A 19,751-nucleotide genomic window follows, 5' to 3' on the forward strand; every position below is an offset into this window, starting at 1 on the left:
TTGTGTAAATCTTTACATGCAAAATAGAGCACCCAAAAATCCCAATAACCTGTCACATATATATTAGGTACATATGATGACGCAAAAAGTTTGTCAAATTTGATTAAGTATGCATTCCAGGTGGCTAGGTGGGAGTGTGAAGCACTGCAACACAACACCACCAAGTCTGCGCGCCCGTGTGCAACCTTCCCTCTACTTCTCTACCTAGTAAACCAAAACATGGAACAACAAAAGCTGACAGTTTTGTCTGGACAGACGAGGAGGGGGAGTTGCATGTTTGTCTGATGATGACTAACACAGTCAACAGTGATAAGCCACAGCACAGCACCCACGGGAGCACCATCAATGCCCTGAGCCTTGCAGCCCTTCAACTACTGCTCGAGAGAGAGAGGCAGCGGGCAGAGGAAGGTGAAGCAGACTCTCCTCTCCTCCTGTTGTCTCTCGCTCTCTCTCTTACTCTTCATCCATAACGTTGTAGCCTACTCTGGCTCAAATGAATAGCCTACATATGGTCATCGAATTATAACGACCTCATCCACATTGTCGAAATCATTTCAATATTGAGCCATTACATTGAAAATCTTTTAGATAACAGGAGCCTATAATTTCTGTAGCCTAGTCCGTAACATCAGACTAGGCCTACCTGAACACCTTTTTCTCATCTCTCTCCACACAGCTGTCTTAATCCTTTTGCGTTTTTACCCTTTGGATGGAAACGCGACAGTGGAGCGTTTTTAAGATTTCCACTCTCGAGGGTGGTTTTACTTTTTGTGTTTCTAAGCCCCAAAAACAAAATAAAATATTTTAACATTTTCACCCGCGAGCATTCTAAACATTTTAGGCTTAACATGTTTAGGCTTAATGGGAAACAATACAACTTCCTCACAGCAGACAGGTAGCACTGACAGGTGACAGGTGAGGATATCACAGCAGATTGTTGTATGGCGTGGCTGCGTCATGCAAATAGTTTTTCCCTCATGGCATTGCAAAGGAAGATATTAGGTGTAATGTTGATAAAATTGTGTGGCCAGACAGAGAGGAGATTGGATGACCCTTGAGGTTGATACATTTGTAACTTATCTTCTTTTTTGCACATCTTGCACAACTGTTCCTGGTTATTTTGCTGTTGTATATCTTTTTTCTGTACAACCTACTTCCAGCTGAGATTCCTAAAGCGCACAGTGAAGCGAGCGTTAAAAAATAAATAAAGTAACATCTAAGGGCCCGACGCCTGTAACCATATTTTGTACTACGTATTGTACTTTTTATGTATAGGAATATGTTTGTGTATATAAAGAAGTTGTAAGATTTAACTTTACTATATTCAGTGCTCATGCATTTAGTGTAATATTTATAAGAGTGTATGAAGAGGAATATGGATAATTATGTTTGCAAGAAAGAATAATGCCAGTTAAACTGTTCTTACTTTTCTATCATGTGGCTGTTTTGTCTGAAAACATCTCATCTGTTCTAATGCTTTATGTTTTGTGTGGACCCCAGGAAGATTAACAGATGTTTTGCATCAGTTAATAGGGATCCTAATAAAATCAAATCAAGGTAGTATTATTAACTTTATATTGGCCTATCTGTCAAGGATGCTTCAGTAGTAGGAGTTGCAATTCTCGACAAATACTCAAACACCAATATAATGTGTTATAAACCATGTATTAGTTGTTTATCTACTGCTAAACACATCACATTACAACTGACTGTACTGAATAAAAGTGTATTTCTATTTTTATATTTTGATCAAGGACCTGGTGACTGAATCACAATTGCCATGACACCACTCTCACACAGAGCACAAATCAAATACAACCTCTGCAGTCTATTCTGGTCAGATTTCAGTGGCACAGGAACACATAACCACGGCCACATTTAGTCCTGTAGTAGACGATAATCCCTGGTAACCAAGCAGTGACTAGCTGAAGGTCCAGAGGTCATAATCCTGGGCCTTCATGTGTTGATCCTCTGGACCAGGATGTTCTGGTATCTGTATATTTAAAGGTGCCCTGCCACACAAAACCGTTTTTACTTGCATTTTTTGAATTATGTTAGGTCCATATGTGTTTGTGTTATGTCGGGAATGTGAAAAGGAACTGCCACCTCCTCTGTCAGCTCTAGCCATTGAAAAGAAACGAGCGGAGAAATCAGCCAATCAAAGTCAAGTTTGACGTTGTCAACCAATTCTGGAAATGAACACTGAGGGAAAAAAATAAAACATGTAAAATAAATAGCTAAATAAACACCAGTACTCTATGTTCAGTCAATTGCTCTCTGCTGGACAAACTTTGACACCATTTCTAAATCATCCAAAAGCCTTGTTTTCTGCATTAAATGTTTTGTAAGAAAGTTTTCTTATTGCTGAATATTGGACATCATATATGCAGATACTGATAAATACCAATATGTCTGCAAAGAGCCAAAATCAATAAATTGGCAGGGCTCTATTTATTACACTGATCTTGTAATCATGTAAACATCCCAGGTTCAAGTCTGGCCGGGGACCCGTTTTTTTCCTCAGTACCTGATTATAAATCTGTTTCCAGCCACCAAAGTGCAATTTTAACTTTGTGAACAGGAAATGTAGGCCTACCTCTTGTAAATGTAGTCACTGCTGCCCTCTAGGGTGTAGAACTCTCTGTTCAAAATGTCAGTAAGAGAGCAATATGTTCAGCCCATGCAATGTTCTGCAGGGGAAAGGAAACTACATTTGGTCAGAGCATCCTTCCTACGTATTTAGATGACAGTGTCTGATAAACATGAAACAAATCATATTGGTGGAGTTTATATCACAAAGAGCCTTCTTTGCGTTTGTTCAAGCAAACCATTCAACCATCTTTCTAAATGGAGTTGATTATTATTGTTTTTGTTTACTTGATAGGTTTTAAATCTTTTCCACCTGTGTTGTGTAGCTACACAAGAATGATCCACATTCCTTTTTTTTGTTTTAGTTTGCCTGCTGGACTCAGAGTGTCAACTACTCTTCGGATTCTGGACATGCGTCCGGACTGCAACCAACAGGTTAGGATTCAATCTATTTAAAACAAATACAAGCAATCCTATGAAAGAAAACTGAGGGAAACTTGCAGTCCTAGACTCATCAAGTCTAACTTATCTTGTATTTTTCCAGGGTCTTGACAACTGCAAAATTAGTAAGTATCTTATCTGTCAAATCAGTACAGTAAAGGTCAAATAGCCTACTCATATACAGAAAAGACATCAACCAATATATTGAGGGAGGCAATAGTTTGTGCAAATAGTTAAACTCTTTCCATTATAATTCCAAAACTTATATATATATATATATATATATATATATATATATATATATATATATATATATATATATATACATTTAGACATCTATTATAGATTTATAATAGATGTGGTGTTAATCTAAGCATGGTGAAATGATTTGTGAAAGAAAATACATATTTGAATTTGATTTATATGCCCCCACACATAGCTACACATAAGACATTATAGACATTAAGACATTACATTATAATATTATTGCCATTCCCTAAATGTCAGATAACTGCTCAGAGAAGCGCATGGTCGTACCTAGAATTGATGCTCCTGTCGGCCCAGAATGGGTTGGTGAGCATGTGGGAGCCTGGATGGACAAACAAGGGCCTGTTTCTGTTCTGAATGTGAAGTGGAATATAAGGTCTGATGGTAAGTAATGCCAAAACTTTGTATTTTAAAAGTATAGTATTGTTTATTTTAGCTCATATTGTAAAATGCATCAACTGCAAGTTGTAAACTAACCAGTCGTTAATCAAAGGTGAATAGAAATTCAGACATTAGAGACAGCATTTATATCAAATACACATTCTCTTCTATTCACAGCGTCAAGTGTAGTAGCCCTTAATGGATCAGAAATAAATATTCTGGATGAAAGTACAAATCAAAGTTTGTGTGTGCAGTATTCTTACAAACTCAACCAACAGCAGAATCCAAATTATAATAGGGTAAGATTGTGACACACTTGTTTATTTACACAATGATATAACTGGATAAGCAGTATAAACGTTACAGACTTGTTTTTCTTTATCAGTGGGAATTTTCCATTGACGGAGTCATTGTGGAGCCTGGGCATACATATGTGGTGTCAGTTTTAAATCTGCCAGAACCTGAGATTGGGCACTACAGAATTAGTAAGTCAATCACCATCCCAGGTAAGTTACCTCCATATCCCTGAAATCTGCATGAAAAAGCAGAGAGGCATTTAATATGAATTATGCATGTTTGCTGTACAAAAAAAGGTTAGAGGGTATAATTTTTCCTATAGCATATACAGGCTATTGCACCAATGTCGTCTTAATCTAGAAGTGTATCTACAGTGGTGTGAAAAAGTGTTTGCCCCCTTCCTCATTTCCTGTTCCTTTGCATGTTTGTCACACTTAAGTGTTTCGGAACATCAAACCAATTTAAACAATAGTCAAGGACAACACAGTAACACAGAATGCAATTTGTAAATAAGGTGTTTATTATTAAAAGTGAAAAAAAATCCAAACCCTCATGGCCCTGTGTGAAAAAGTGATTGCCCCCTAAACCTAATAACTGTTGGGCCACCCTTAGCAGCAACAACTGCAACCAAGCGTTTGCGATAACGTGCAATGAGGCTTTTACAGCATCCTGGAGGAATTTTGGCCCACTCATCTTTGCAGAATTGTCCTAATTCCGTTACATTAGAGGGTTTTCGAGCAAGAACGGCCTTTTTAAGGTCATACCACAACATCTCAATTGGATTCAGGTCAGGACTTTGGCTAGGCCACTCCAAAGTCTTCATTTTGTTTTTCTTCAGCCATTTGGTGGTGGACTTGCTGGTGTGTTTAGGATCATTGTCCTGCTGCAGAACCCAAGTTCGTTTCAGCTTGAGTACACGAACAGATGGTCGGACATTCTCCTTCAGGATCTCTTGGTAGACAGCAGAATTCATAGTTCCTTTTATCACGGCAAGTCTTCCAGGTCCTGAGCAGCAAAACACCCCAGACCATCACACTACCCCCACCTATTTTACTGTTGGTATAATGTTCTTTTTATGAAAAGACGCCAGATATACTTGGACACACACCTTCCAAGAGTTCCACTTTTGTCTCATTGGTCCACAGAATGTTGTCCCAAAAGTCTTGGGGATCATCAAGATGTTGTTGTGGAGAAATTGAGACGAGCTTTGATGTTTCTTTTTGCTCAGCATTGGTTTTCCCTTGGAACTCGCCATGCAGGCCATTTTTTGCCCAGTCTTTTCCTGAGGTGGAGGCAGGAACGCTGACCTTAACTGAGGCAAGTGAGCCTGCAGTTCTTTGGACGTTGTTGTGGGGTTTTTTGTGACCTCTTGGATGAGTCGTCGCTGCGCTCTTGGGGTAATTTTGGGCGGCCAGCCACTCCTGGGAAGGTTCACCACTGTTCCATGTCTTCGCCATTTGTGGATAATGGCTCTCACTTGTTTTGCTGGATTCCCAAAGCTTTGGAAATGGCTTTATAACCCTTTCCAGACTGATAGATCTCAATTACTTTCTTTCTCAATTGTTCCTGAATTTCTTTGGTCTCGGCATGATGTGTAGCTTTTAAGGATCTTCTGGTGAACCTTACTGTGTCAAGCAGCTCCTATTTAAGTGAGGCCTTGATTGTGAACAGGTGTGGCAATAATCAGCCTGGGTGTGGCTAGAGAAATTGAACTCAGTGTGGACAACCACAGTTTATAGTATGTTTTAACAAGGGGGCAATCACTTTTTCACACAGGGCCATGATGGTTTGGATTTATTTTCACCTTTAAAAATACACCCTTCATTTACAAATTGCATTTTGTGTTTACTTTTGTTGTCCTTGACTATTGTTTAAATTGGTTTGATGTTCCAAACACGTAAGTGTGACAAACATGCAAAGGAACAGGAAATGAGGAAGGGGGCAAACACTTTTTCACACCACTGTATAACAGCTTTTCAGAGGACTGACTAGGGCTTGAATTATATGGTTCTCTGAGTTGTCCAGACGACACATAAAAGTAAACATCAGTTGTCTTAAGAGTGCCTCACAGGTTGGCACTCTAGTGGATACAATCAACTGACTGGCACTATGATTTTGTGTTGTTGTGTAACTACAATGTGGGCTTCTGACAGATGTCTCACGTATCACAGTTAAAATAAAGAGTGTGGAAAGATTTGTGCTCTTGTATCTGGAAATAAGTAACAACATACTGTATACCATCCCAAAAAGGAATCTGTGTAATACATATTGTGAAAATGGCGCTTCCCAAAACTATAAATTTTCTTTCACATTTATAACACTTTGTCAAATGGGAGAAAAAAAATGTTGTTGCCTCTGAAGAGCTTCTTCATGTGTCTCGTCAGAGTGGGGCTGGGAAAAATAACGATATCAAAATGTCTATTGTATATATTTTTTCCACATCATTTCTATTGCAGTGTTGAAAAACCAGTGGCCAAACTGTTACGGCATAATTTACGTCATTTGGGCGGCGCTTTTTGTTCTGATCCTTGCACGATGCACATGGGAGCAAAGCTTACACAATACACATACACAAATAGACTTTACAATTTAATTGTTTCATGTAAACTATTTAATGAATTGTCAGAAAACATGTTTATTATTTATTGTGATATATATATTTTGAGGTATGATATGAGCTAAATCGGGATAGAAGATATTGGCCATATCTCCCAGCCCTAGTTCATAATGATCACCACCATTCACTGAATGATTTGTTACTTCTTGTAAATCCAATATATCCATTGCAAAACCATCTTTAAAATGCTCTAATCATAATATTTACTGTCATGGCCAGGGTGCAAGGACAAGAAAATCAAAAGTCCCCAAATATGTCCGGAAAATAATGGTAAATAATGGTTTAATGGGCCGCTCTAAGTGCTCCAGGACCATCTAAGCATTGTGCTCTGCATGTTTTGTTATTTCAGAAAGTAGATGGGATCCTAACATGACCACTGCCGTGTCTCTTAATAAGGAACGTAAAAGGTTTTCCATTGTTGTGGGTTTTGAGGCAGTGCCATATTCTGAGAGATACCAAGTGTCCATCCAGAGTCATGGTTTCTATTACTCAACTAATGTCTTGAAGGTAATTACACTGAATACAACTACAACTCACTTATATTGTCGATGACAAGAGATGTGTTGTGGGACTTCCATTGTATTATTTACAGCTTGTTTAGCACTACATATTAAAGAGTGTGCACAAATATCATTGTCATACCTTTTCTCCATAGGAAAACAGATCATCACTGAATGTGACATTTGAGTTTGGTTGGTCTCAGCTCTCACAATGTAAAATATTTTTAATGGTGAGTTCAATTTTTATATTGAATGTCCCATCCCTGACAGTTGATAAAGTATTCTTATGTGCAGAGATATAACATCAGCTCACCTTACTCTGCTTGTCTTTAAGATTCAGCCGTTCTTTATTCGTTGCAAGAATGACTGTAAGCCCCAAAATAAGACAATTGATTTATGCTCAGGTGAGTACAATTTATGACAAATACATAAATTATGATAAATACAGTCAACGCTCATATGGTGCAGAGCTTAAATCAGCGGTTCCCAATCCTTTTGGGCTTGTGGCCCCTTAAAATAAAACAGGACTCACTTGCTGTCCCTTGTTGAAGGTGTCAGAAGCCTTTCAATTTTGACCTCTAAACTTCTCAGATTGTCTTATTTAAGACGCAAAGAAGTTAAAAAATAATCCTATAGTTTACAAAAAAGGAAAGATTAGAGAAAATACTAAATACTATACTTTTGTTCTTTTCTATCCCTTTAAACATTTTGCAAGCCCTTCAGATTTATCTTGTGTCCCAATAGCAGAGGTCCTGATGCCCAGGTTGGGAATCACTGGCGTACTATTATTTGAATTTCTTTTTGTTTTTGTAGACAGGTAGGTAAATATATGTTTATTTGTGTTCATTTTTTAGATTATCCACCACGGACTTTCATTATAAAAGCAACTGTCGGGCTGCTTTTCATTGGTGGTTGTCTTGCTTGTTTACTGTGGAGTGCCTCTCAGAAAGGTTTGCCTTCTTGTAAATGCACAGTATTGAATAGAAAGCACAGCTTGAATTGATCATTAATCAACAGACTTCACTCTTCTCGCAGATCCTATGAACACAGCATCATCTGCTGCCAAACAACAACCAGAAGGTTTTCAAGCGCAAGAGAGAAAAAAAGTCCTCGTCATCTACTCCCTCGATCACCCTTTATACAAACCCATTGTCATGAAGCTGTGTGCCTTCCTGGGGACCAAATGTGGTACTGAAGTGGTCCTGGATCTGTTTGACTCCACAAGACTAGGAGTGTTGGGAAGCGTCCAGTGGTTGGACTGGCACAGAGAACAAATAGATAAGATACTTATTCTATGCTCACGAGGAGTGCAAGCCAAATGGAGAGCCATGTGTGGTGACAAACAGGTTTTTCTGAGAGAGGATGCCCGTTCACCTGTTGGTGACATGCTCAGTCCAGCCCTCAGCCTCATGATCCCCCATTTTATTCAATCTGCATCATTTGAAAAGTACATAGTGGCTTACTTTGGTGATGTTTGTTCTGAAGAAGATGTTCCTTCACCTTTCAACATTACAGTAAGATACAAGCTGATGAAACAGTTTGAGGAGCTCTTTTTCAGAATCTTGGACATTGAGAAGCATGAGCCCGGCAAAGTAAATCGTATTGAAGGGCTTTCAGAGGACGAGTATCATCATTGTCCCTCAGGTGGAGCCCTGCGGGATGCCATAGAGGCTTTTCATGCACACCAGTTGGAGAATCCACAGTGGTTTGAAGATGAATTACTAGAAAGCTCAAAGACCTCAGCTGAAATCTGTTACGAGGCAGAAATAACCACAAACCTCATTACATATTCTGTTGCCGACTCAACCCAAATCACCAGTCATAGTAAAGACACAAAAAGTGATTTCAATGCAGACAAAACAGGACTTTGCGTGGCTGAGAACATGCAGCAAGGTTGATATGATTGCAATTTTTGAGACATCATTGGAGATCCTCCCAATAGAGATCCTCCAAACCATCAAAAGCAGTCCATGAGTTATTCAACTCATGTTCTCCAATCGTAGGAGTATCATCTGCTGAGAAAAATAACCAGTGGATACAAACAGATATTGAACTCATATTGGAGCAAGTAATGAGCAGATATGTGGACAATGACTGTAGAAGAATTGTATGAATCTGTGTAACTTCTCTCCAACCAGTTACCAGATGTGAATAACAAAGAATATGTGGAGATTTTGTGAAAATGTATCATGGTTGTTTTTTATATTATTTAATTTATTTTACTATGTATCTGCTTGTCTATCTGTTCTGCAGTTTTTTTGCATATTGCATAAATGTTAAATATATTTTGCTTTCTCTCAGTCAAATGCAGAGTAGTTACAGGCATCTGTGGTTGATGCTTTTGGTCTGTGTAAACAAACTTTTGGTCAAAGTTCAGCTTTCTGGGCAAGGTTTCTAGCATTTTGTTGCACTGGAGAAGGTAAGCAGTAAACCATGTTTGTGAGACACTGTTTTGTATGATAATGAGCTAATTGAATGTAATGTGCTTTGGACTTGATTTTTAAATTAACAATTGTAATAGATAGTCTCCCTCCTGCTGCAAAGATAGAGTATGTGAGCAGAAATGAATATTTGTTGTTAACTCCTTTAGACTGATGAAGCTAGAAGAATTTAATTGTGATTTGAATTGTTTGTTGACGTGTCTCTGATCCTATCAGTGTCCTTGATGAGACATTAGATTAAATACAGTGTTAAATTTGCAATTCTGGCAAACAAAATCAGTTGTAAAGTATTGACAATTTCTTTGGCTCAGATAAGTTACTGACAATGTAGTACATTTCAGCTAACGATCTTTAGTGCAGAATACATAGACATTGTATAAAGAATGGACATAGCATCGTTGACGTCACCCATTGGTTCTTAGACTGCCATTTTGAAGCCAGTGGAGTCGGCCACTGCTGGAAATAATGCAGGTTTACGGCACTTCCACATTGGCTTCACTTTTCAGGCAAGGCAGCGGGCATAAATGCAGCATGGTAGGAAAGAAAGATAACAATACTGACCCCAGCTCTGGAATTTGGTTTTTGGTTCCTGAGAGTGGCCCCAAAGAGGGGGATGGGGGTGGGAACTTGTCCCAACCAGTCCCAACTAACTGGAGCAAAGAAAATCCTCACAATGGCTGAGTTGGACTTGGAGTGACAGAGAACACACTGCAGGGTGTGAGGCAACTGGGGAGCCTATTTGTTTTGTCCTTAAAGAAGCTGAGGTAATGTTTATTGGTTTGACGTTTTGGATTACTTCAACAGTTTTTTTTAAGAGATTAGTCTACATATAATTTAAGTTAGACACCGTAAATACTGTATATATATATATATGTTTTACGAATAAAGTTTATACTTCAAATAAAGAAGTTTACAGGTAGTAAATTTAGTAATAAAATCAATCCACCAGATATATGGTCATGTTTTTTGTAATTGAATGTGGGACTGTAATCTTTTAATGTATGTTGGAAAGAAGACTTGTAACAGGGTTTGTTTTTTTCCACCATAATTATCAACTAATCAGAAAGTACATTTTTATTCTCTTGATGCCCAGTCTCACTCTTAATCCTTTTAGACTAACACAGTGTCCCAAACTGTGGTTTAAACATAAAAAACTGAAGTAAATGACATCCCAAGTCCTAATATCAATGCAGATGACTACCAGTGCTTGCTTGAGAAGGAGGAGTAACCCTGGAGGGGAGACCGTGGCCTTTGGTACATCAGTCTGCAATAGTCAAAGAAACTTGAACATTGGGAGAAAAGCATGAGCTCACACCGTTTTTTGCATTTTGATTTAAAAACATCATGTTTTTCTTCATGTAACAGCATGAGGATGTTAAAGAGAGCCTCTGCATGCATCCTGAGAAGAGGGATCACAACTTATCAGAGCAGATTGTGCAAGAATGGTAAATACATCCAAAAGAATAATGAAGGACATGCACACTTCATAACCGATTGATAATAATGATGATTTATGTAAATGGCGCTTCTTCTCTTAGACAGCCTCTTTAGAGTGCATCCATCTGTATCTCAGGCACTGGCAGAAAACAAACCAGTGGTGGCACTTGAGAGTACTATTATCACACATGGCATGCCCTATCCACACAACCTGAGGTACCCTGTTTTAAGTGTCAGTAAACTCTGATCTCCATCAGCTAAAAGTTGCTTTAACCCTTGATAATGAATGTCATTAATGTTTTAATAAAGCACAGCAAAGGAGGTGGAGGCAATAGTGAGAGCTGAAGGAGCCACCCCAGCCACAGTCGGAGTGATTGAGGGTGAAGTCCATGTTGGTCTTTCCTCAGAGGTGCTAGACCACCTTGCCCGCTGCAAGAGCTCCCTGAAGGTGTCCCGTCGTGATCTGCCCTACGTCATCAGCAAAGTGAGACATATTTGTGTATTTGGATGTAAGCACCAATTACCAAGGCAAATTCCTCTGTGGCAATAAACTCCTTTCTGATTCAGAAACCCACTCATCTCAGAATAGTCTGAACATGAAGGCCGACCCAGTGACATCCTCTTTGATTACTTGAGTCTGTCACTTATGGTGTTGTTTTGTTATGTTATTTTCTCAGGGGCTCACTGGGGGAACAACCGTGTCAGCCACTATGATAGCAGCACACCGAGCGGGCATCCCTGTGTTTGTCACAGGGGGCATTGGAGGCGTTCACAGAGACGGAGAGAACAGTAAGTCTATAGAACAGTAAGTAATAAATACTTTACACATGGTATGTTACAGTAAGAAGAATAAGTTAGTGTCAGGCTGTGAAGACTTACTTATGTCATCATCATTCCTCCAGGTCTGGACATTAGTGCAGATCTGACAGAGCTCGGCCGGACTCCCATTGCAGTGGTCTCTGCTGGTGTTAAGTCTATTCTGGACATTGGTCGGACCCTGGAGTTCCTTGTAAGAAAATTGGGATAAGGTTGTCACTGTAAAATGATACTGTGTTTTCCATTTGAGTGTGTACTTTAGTCAGCCAAATGTGTATTAACAATGTTTTGTGTCATGTTGGCTTGTAGTGACTTTAGTTGAATGGGTTTTACAGTAACATACAGCAGATAGGGATGTTAGAAGATGCATACAATAATACATGCTTTACATCACAAAGTGCAAGTTGGGGTGGAAATTGTGCAGACAGTCCTTTCATTCTGTGTTTATTCATGAATGTGTGTGTGTGTATGTGTGTGTGTGTGCGCGCACGCGCATGTCGGTGTCTATGTGAGAATGATGTAAATGTCCCTAATAAATGCTGTCAGCGCAAAATTAGTGATTTAAAATAAATAAAGCAGACAGATGTCGGGCGGAGCTGTGTTTAAAGGAGACTCAGTGTGGACTGTTATTTATTTCTATTATTGTATCTTTTATTAGGAGACGCAGGGTGTCTGCGTTGCAACTTATGGAGCTTCGAATAATTTCCCAGCCTTCTTCTCTCCACAAAGTGGATTCACATCCCCATACCAAGTCTGCAATCCTGAGGAAGCTGCAAAACTCATTGGTATATCAACATTTTATATTCTTGACCCCTAACACACAGAAGTCAAGATTCAATATCTACCATCACTTGTGTTCTACTCAAACCTGTTATGAATGTGAATGTTTTTGCATCATTTAGCAAGCATTCTGTCACTGGGTCTCCAAAGCGGTGTACTGTTAGCGGTCCCCATTGCAGAGGAGCACGCAGCAACCGGTCAGCAGATAGAGGAAGCCATACAGGCCGCAGTAACAGAGGCAAGGTACAGAAAGTCTGTCAGAGGAGTTTTTTTGTCTGGATCTCTTTTACTATCATGACGAAGCAAATTAAATGCACTGTTTATCTCAGCTGGAAAAATGATCACTTTTTGTTCTCTTTTTTTATTTACTCAGAGCTAAAGGTATAACAGGAAGAGACGTGACACCATTTATTCTTCAAAAGGTCAATGAGCTGACTGAAGGAAAGTCCCTTCAGGCCAGTATCCCTCTGAAAATCTGAATCATTGAGAACTCAAGCACAGAACGTGATCATATCAAATTCTTTGGAAAGTAAAGGGCACAGAGAAGACTAAGAAAGTTGTTTTCTCATAGGCCAGACAATGTTACAGTGCAGTCTCCTTAACCAGTTATGTTCTCAGACATTGCTCTCATTCATAACAATGCTAAAGTTGGCAGTCAGATAGCCTGTGCACTGTCAAAACAAATAACTGAAAGAAAGCTAAAAGAAAAGACTCACCATCATGGAAAACACTCTGATATTGTGAGTATAAACACTTATGATGGTCTTGTTTAGTCAAACATTGGCACAATACAGTATCCATGAGGCTGTTTTTTTACAGGTTGTCATTGGAGGAATAAATGTTGATTTTATTGCTAAAGGGAAGACGAAAACACTTCACGTAAGTATAATTTATACACACTGCAGGCCATGTAAGGACATATTGTGTAGGTTACTTCTGAGAACTGACTTGTTGTCTCTTTCAGTTTGGACAGACCAACCCAGGAAGTGTCTGTCAGTCATTTGGTGGTGTAGGACGGAACATTGCTGGTGTGTTTTTATCTGATTATGTACATGCACACGTTATCAGTACTTCAAATCTGATTGTCTTACACAACTTTCTTCTGTGCTTTCATCTCAGACTCTCTGAGTCGATTAGGCAGTAGCCTCCTGTTCATCTCAGCTACTGGAGCGGATTCACACAGTGAAGCAGTGTTGAACTATTGTAGGCATATGGTATGTGAACATAAACTGTTTCTTACATAAGCAAGGTTATAATCCCTTTTACTCAAATATGTAAATGTTACATTCTTGACATTTTTTCTTATTTCTGTAAGAACACAAGTGGTGTGGCCAGGCTAGAAGAGCAAAGCACAGCAACTTACTGTGCTGTTATCACTGAGAGTGGAGAACTGAGTCTTGGACTGGGAGACATGGACGTCCATCAGCAGATCACAGAGCAATATGTAAGAATTACTGACAAAATTATTCATTTTTAGCAAGGCTAGCCCAGGATTTGTGTTTCAATACCATTTTCAGAACCATATTCACTATTTAAATATACAGTCCTGAAAGTTTTCATCACATCAAACCCAAATCTTGATACTATTTATGCTTGGCATTTAATCTGTTGTAGCTATTAAATGAACATTACAATTAACTCTCACGTTAGTGGCGACATCCACCATTCCTCCTCTGGAATGAACAAATAATGACACATGCATGTACTGGACTAAATTCAAAAGACAAGAGCTGCCATGCAGCCATAGCAAATAATGGGTGTGCATACTCATATGTCATATAATGACGTAATAAAATCGTTCAGCCCCATTTATACCAAATATTTTCCAGTTGCACCTTCTCAAATGTATACATTTGCTGTTTCTATATTTGACCATTCCCGGACATTCTTGTTGCACCACTTGTTTGGAAAGGTGCAAGAGAAATAAATGTCCTTACTTAATTTCTTTATTCTATCCTTGAATATGTTTTTGTAGGTGGCACAGTTTGAGAAGCAGCTTTCATCAGCCACTCTTGTTTGTCTCGACGGAAACATTCCTGTCTCCACCATCAACTATGTTTGCTCTATTGCAAAAAAACACAACATAAATGGTAAGCATGGAGAGATAGTCAATATGAACCATCGTGGTCAGAAGCTGTCATTAATTTTGATACAATACAACCAATGTGTGTCACAGTTTGGTACGAGCCAACGGATTCAAAAAAGGCTTGTAAGCCATTCCTGTCAGACGCCTGGAAGTCTCTGTCCTATTCATCTCCAAACCTTGCAGAGTTGTTCACCATGAACGAAACACTGGGTATCCCAACACCTGAAGGTAAACTGTATTCCTGAATAAGCATTTTGTGGTTCAACTGTATTTTACTCTCAAACACATATTCCCAGGTCACATTATTGTAGTTAGGGTTATTGTGAAAAATGCCAATAATGTGACAGTGATTGAGTATGGGGTTTTGACTTGTGGGGTGGCAGTGCTACCCAGCTCTCTGGAGGAGCTGCTGGGTGTTGCTGTGGATCTCTCACGCCCTCTACTGGAGCATATCCACTGCCTGGTGGTGACTCTAGGGGCTAGTGGAGTGCTGGTGTGCGGAGAGCATGATGCAGGCTCGGTCAACCTGCAGCCAAGAAAACAGAACAGGGTAAGGACAACTTATATTTAAACTGAAAATTATGATGAAGATTATAGCAGTGAAAGTGAAGATGTTTTCTGCATCTGTGTTTGCAGAGGAGGCAGCTTTGTGCTGTCCACTACCCAGCACTGACTGTGACAGCAGAGGAGACAATGAATGTGTCTGGAGCAGGAGATAGGTGCTCAAATTTGACTTGACCTACTTTCTCTTCCTTATAGTTGATTAAACTCAAAACTTCCTGTCACACTTTCTCTTACTTATGACTCAACACCATTCAAACAAAAAGACACTCATCTCAGCTCTGTCTGCAGTCTGGCAGGTGCTTTAATGGCTGGGATTCTCCAGCGGCGAGACACAGACAGTTGTGTTCGGATGGGGCTCCTGGCTGCACGGTTGTCCCTGGCGTCACCGCACCCCATCGCCCCCACACTCACCTTGGACTCTGTGGATCCCAACAAAGTCCAGACTCATTGGCCCAAACCCAGTTTCATGTGGATAGCTTAAACATATTTTCAAATAATTTTGAAGCATTGCTGAAAAAAATCTGTGAAGATCGGTTCTATTATGCATTTGTTTGTTTATTTAATCATTTTTGACCTTAATATTTTTGATTGGATTCTTGAAAAAAAAAGTGAGTGATTAAATGAATATAAGCAGATGACATGGTTTTACTAAAATCATTTAATCCACTTTTTATTTTATAATGAAATCAATATCCATAATAATTGAAAATAAATTAACTATCTTTTCTTAAACTTTACTTGAGTTCATAATTGCAACTCCTTGATTGCAAGATGTTTTGATTTGTCATAATAAAAGAAGGTACATTATAATAGCAGTGGTGGAGGAAGTACTCGGGTCCTTTTCTAGTAAAATACTCCATTACAAAATTGCATAGGCTAATGTTGATGCTGGTCAAGGTGGAGCTCATTTTAACTACGTATTGTTTCTTATTGCTACTTATTAATTCCTAAACAATATTTCCCGCTGAAATGCAGTGGAGTCAGTGCATGGTCACTTTTTATAACTAAAGAAGAACTGAACTTTGCACGCAATTCTGAAAACCTGAAGCATATGCATCAACAACAAGACTCTGCTGACCATAGAAAAAGAAACAGATTCGTTCTACTCCAGACTCCTATTAACTCTCAGCCCATTTCCATTGTTTACACTCAAATAGAATTTCTGAATCAACTAAGACTGAAAATGTACGGACTGTCACATTAGGCTAAATACAAGTATCTCAAATATGTAGGCTACAGTACGATACATTTTGATATTTTATATTAAAAGCACCATTACACGTTTGTCCCTGGGCCTAGCTGATAGTCGCCGAAAACTCCTTTTCCCACAAAGCATTTGTTTTTCTGCGCAGACTCCTTCGCACTGAGCACTTGCCCCACTCCCTCCTCCCTACTTTAATGCTAGCTAAGATGGTGGTGAGAGCGTAAATTGTCTCCACAGTACCAAGAAAAGAAAGGGGCAAACCATCTTTACAGCCTTTTAATCACAACAGAACAACACAACTACGGTTATCTTAAGTGACCGGTTATAGCAATTTTGACATTTCAGATACATTGGCTCGCAGTCCCCGCCCAATTTGGTGTGACTCCCTCGGAGTGGAATCCTAAGCTAAATACGGACAGGGTAAGTAACGCTAACGTTAGCAAGTTTGCTAGTTGGGCTAGCCAGCTTCCATCCTCTCTTAATAAATATAGAGCAGTTGGGTCCGTCACGATTTCACAGACTGACGGTAGAGTATTGTTGAGTTCATTTGATCACTATCCAGGTAATCTCATTCTCGTGAAAACAATGTCAGTTGTTTATGCTGACAACAACTTGCTCCCAGCTCAGCGTTAGCTTGACTAGGCCGCATCGTAAGCTTGGCTCCTAAACCCCGTACATTTTGATGATATTGTAGCATGCTAGCTACACCGATGCTAGCGGTTAGCATGAAGCAAGCTGTCAGTTATTATGTGAGAGAAGGCGTACCGTTGTACGTATTTTAAAACGTTTAATGTCAATATCAAGTTAATATTGACCTCAGTGTGTTTTGTGATTTCACTTGATAATGCTCCTGGGTACTTGCTATTAGTTAGACCGGCTGCTAGTGCTAGCTTAGCCTAACGTTAGTCAAATAACATCTGTTATAATGTACGATCCCTAGACAGAGCAGCTAAAGTTACCAGCCTGGCTAACTAGCTAGCTATCCTGGCTTCATACACGACTTTACCAATCAGCTGATATCTGTAACGCTAGGTAAAGCTGAAAAACTGTGATGTTCCTGTACACGTTAAGTATAATTTAAGTATTTGCAATGTCGGCATTTCTCCGTAATCGTTTAATTCAACTTAACGCTGTCAGGTTTTATCAACGATTTCGTCTTCTGACAGCAGTGTTGTCACGTAGAAAGAAAGCAGGCCGGAATTAAACTGCTAACAACAGAAGGTTTCATTTGTAAATAAACGCAGTTTGTTGCATTTCCCTTTTAATGTCAATTGTGACGATGTGTACCCTGCCCCTGTCAGCCCTTGAAAGATACCACAACATCCGCATTATCGCTTTAACATGATGACAGCTGTTTATTAATATGTTTTCTCAAAAAACAGAAACAAAGAAATAGACATGACAGAATAAATCAATAACTGCACGTTCACAGAAAAAAAGTGCACAGATGCGGGTCAATCTGTAAAAGGACTGAAATGTCCACAAGTGGATTGATGGTTAGAAATAGAGTTCATAGAGCCGAGACCAAGTGAGGCGGAGAAAGGCTCCAGATGATGGCTGGAAATCTAAAATTCTGGCAAATCAAAACAATGCAATACAATAACATAAAAAATAGTCTAATAAAATTAGGAAGAGCATTGGATCGAGTATACTGAATTTGTTTTAGGTTTAAGCAAAAAAAAAACATGTAATTTAGCCATTTTTTAAAGCAAGGAGGAGGAACTGAATGCCATTCTCTTAGCTAGCCCTTTCGCCATCAAGATGACAATGTTTTTTACTTGTTGTCTAAAATATAAGTCCATTGTCTTTTATTATATACATCTAACTTAAACTAATACACTCTGACACAGTCCAGCTATAACTCAAACCTTGTTACGTTTTGGTTGAAGCTGTTTAAAGGAAAAATTCTGGTCGATTTCAACACGTAGGTCTGTTATTTGTAGATTTGGAGTGCTGTCAGTAGCGAAAAAAAACAAAACCAATCGGTGCTGCCTACACCGATTAATCCTCATGCTAGAGTTATCACCCAACAGGCTTAAACAGGGCAAGTTTTAAACGTGTTTTTAGCCTCTATACAAAATGCCTAACTATGTGAAGTAGGGATGTCCCGATCCCGAGATCGGATCGGCCCGATCTTTTCCTATTTTCCCGTGATCGCGAAGGAGCGCGGCTACATACCTGACAAGTCGCGCCGATCTTTACGTCCCGCTAGTTACGGTTGAGGTAGTTGCGCAATAAAACCTCGGCTTTGCGGAGCAAAGCAAGCATGGCAGAAGAGTGGAAGTATTTTACTCTTGCGAGTGAAGACTGTCCTAAAGCTGTCCTAAATCACAGAAGTTGGTCGAATGTATTGCTCTTGACAACCAGCCCATCTCAGTAGTTGAGAATGTCGGACTAACTCGTCTTCTGGAAGTTTTGGACCCGCGCTACGCTCTGCCATCGAGACACTACATTGCAGACACAGCGATACCACGGCTGTACAGACAGCAAGTAAACACAACGATACAAAGTAGTTGAACCGCAACGTTGTTGTTAGTTTCACTACGGATATTTGGAGCGCGAGGTTTGCCCGATGTCCCTACTGAGCCTCACGGCGCACTGGGTTGATCCCGAGACTTCTGATTTAAAGCGTGCCGTGCAGCATGCTCATGAGTTCCGCGGGGCTCATACGCACGTCTATTTGTCAATCTGTTTACACCATATTTAAGATGAGCAAGTGCATTTTATATTTGCTCAGTGGTCAGTGCACTTTATTTTTATTGACTTTATGGCAGCCTATGTTAAGCACTTACAAGCTAAAAGTGGATCTTGGATAGCACTTTCTTTTTGATAATACTGTACCAAGTCAGTGTTTTTCTTTTTACTTTGTCTAAAATAAAATTGAAGCTGACCTTTAATCTGGGTAAGTTTTTCATTTCAGGGATTTACAATAATAATAGTAATGCTTTTTGATAATATTAGTCTAATAAAAAGTTGGGTTACTTGCTCAAAAATTTTGTTTGATCAATTTCAATATTAAAGGCAAATATCGGATCGGGACTCGAAATGGATCGGATTTGAGGTTAAAAGATCGGATAAGGATCGGAGGCCTAAAATGCTGATCGGGACATCCCTAATGTGAAGTGATTCCTTCCGAGTGAACATAGTGAATCTGACTGCAGTAGATGTGAAAGAAATGCATGAAAGTTGTGTTAGTTCAGCTGTGTTTAGTTCCGGTTTTGAGACCATTTAGAGTGCCAAGGGACGTCTTTAAACTACAACAGAGAAAAGAGATAAAACAAAAATATGTAAGCTATCAATATAATGATTAAATAAGGTAGTGTCTCCAAAC

The 19,751-nt window shown here is 39.3% G+C and overlaps 3 protein-coding genes across 4 annotated transcripts in view; all 3 read left to right on the forward strand.

Moving 5' to 3' along the window:
- Positions 1–2,704: 2,704 nt before the first annotated feature.
- LOC116693936 (interleukin-17 receptor A) lies at positions 2,705–9,913 on the forward strand. Its single transcript, XM_032523268.1, has 12 exons — positions 2,705–3,024; positions 3,134–3,155; positions 3,538–3,685; positions 3,863–3,977; positions 4,064–4,184; positions 6,812–6,862; positions 6,942–7,099; positions 7,248–7,322; positions 7,427–7,496; positions 7,947–8,042; positions 8,128–8,980; positions 9,856–9,913. The coding sequence occupies exons 1-12, from the start codon at positions 2,848–2,850 to the stop codon at positions 9,911–9,913; spliced, it is 1,944 nt and encodes a 647-aa protein (XP_032379159.1). The 5' UTR covers positions 2,705–2,847.
- A 194-nt stretch (positions 9,914–10,107) lies between these two features.
- LOC116693929 (pseudouridine-metabolizing bifunctional protein C1861.05) lies at positions 10,108–16,047 on the forward strand. 2 transcript variants are annotated; one of them, XM_032523254.1, is made up of 19 exons: positions 10,108–10,297; positions 10,899–10,978; positions 11,072–11,186; positions 11,280–11,454; positions 11,648–11,759; positions 11,873–11,979; positions 12,445–12,571; positions 12,689–12,809; positions 12,940–13,025; positions 13,185–13,306; positions 13,386–13,445; positions 13,531–13,594; positions 13,686–13,780; positions 13,882–14,010; positions 14,542–14,656; positions 14,743–14,880; positions 15,036–15,202; positions 15,289–15,371; positions 15,505–16,047. In XM_032523254.1, the coding sequence occupies exons 2-19, from the start codon at positions 10,900–10,902 to the stop codon at positions 15,695–15,697; spliced, it is 2,088 nt and encodes a 695-aa protein (XP_032379145.1). In that variant the 5' UTR covers positions 10,108–10,297; position 10,899; the 3' UTR covers positions 15,698–16,047. The 2 variants fall into 2 exon arrangements, with proteins under 2 accessions (XP_032379145.1, XP_032379146.1); XM_032523255.1 differs by lacking the exon at positions 10,108–10,297 and having other exon boundaries at positions 10,882–10,978.
- Positions 16,048–16,588: 541 nt separating this feature from the next.
- Positions 16,589–19,751, forward strand: part of cnot4a (CCR4-NOT transcription complex, subunit 4a) — an 11,702-nt gene continuing 8,539 nt past the window's right edge. Inside the window, 1 exon segment of the mRNA XM_032523837.1 lies at positions 16,589–16,840. The gene's annotated coding sequence lies outside the window, so the exon portion shown is untranslated.

Source organism: Etheostoma spectabile, chromosome 8 (genome assembly GCF_008692095.1).
Source record: "Etheostoma spectabile isolate EspeVRDwgs_2016 chromosome 8, UIUC_Espe_1.0, whole genome shotgun sequence".
NCBI lineage: Eukaryota > Metazoa > Chordata > Actinopteri > Perciformes > Percidae > Etheostoma > Etheostoma spectabile.

What these genes read in the sequence shown, in the direction of transcription:
- LOC116693929 (XM_032523254.1), top strand. Translation starts at nt 10,900, where the DNA reads ATGAGGATGTTAAAGAGAGCCTCTGCATGCATCCTGAGAAGAGGGATC. An exon ending in TGTAGGACGGAACATTGCTG is followed by an intron (nt 13,595 to 13,685) that starts GTGTGTTTTTAT and finishes CTTTCATCTCAG; the next exon opens with ACTCTCTGAGTCGATTAGGC. An exon ending in GTGTCTGGAGCAGGAGATAG is followed by an intron (nt 15,372 to 15,504) that starts GTGCTCAAATTT and finishes CTCTGTCTGCAG; the next exon opens with TCTGGCAGGTGCTTTAATGG.
- LOC116693936 (XM_032523268.1), top strand. Translation starts at nt 2,848, where the DNA reads ATGGAGTTGATTATTATTGTTTTTGTTTACTTGATAGGTTTTAAATCT. An exon ending in ACTCAACTAATGTCTTGAAG is followed by an intron (nt 7,100 to 7,247) that starts GTAATTACACTG and finishes TTTTCTCCATAG; the next exon opens with GAAAACAGATCATCACTGAA. An exon ending in TGCGTGGCTGAGAACATGCA is followed by an intron (nt 8,981 to 9,855) that starts GCAAGGTTGATA and finishes GATAAGTTACTG; the next exon opens with ACAATGTAGTACATTTCAGC.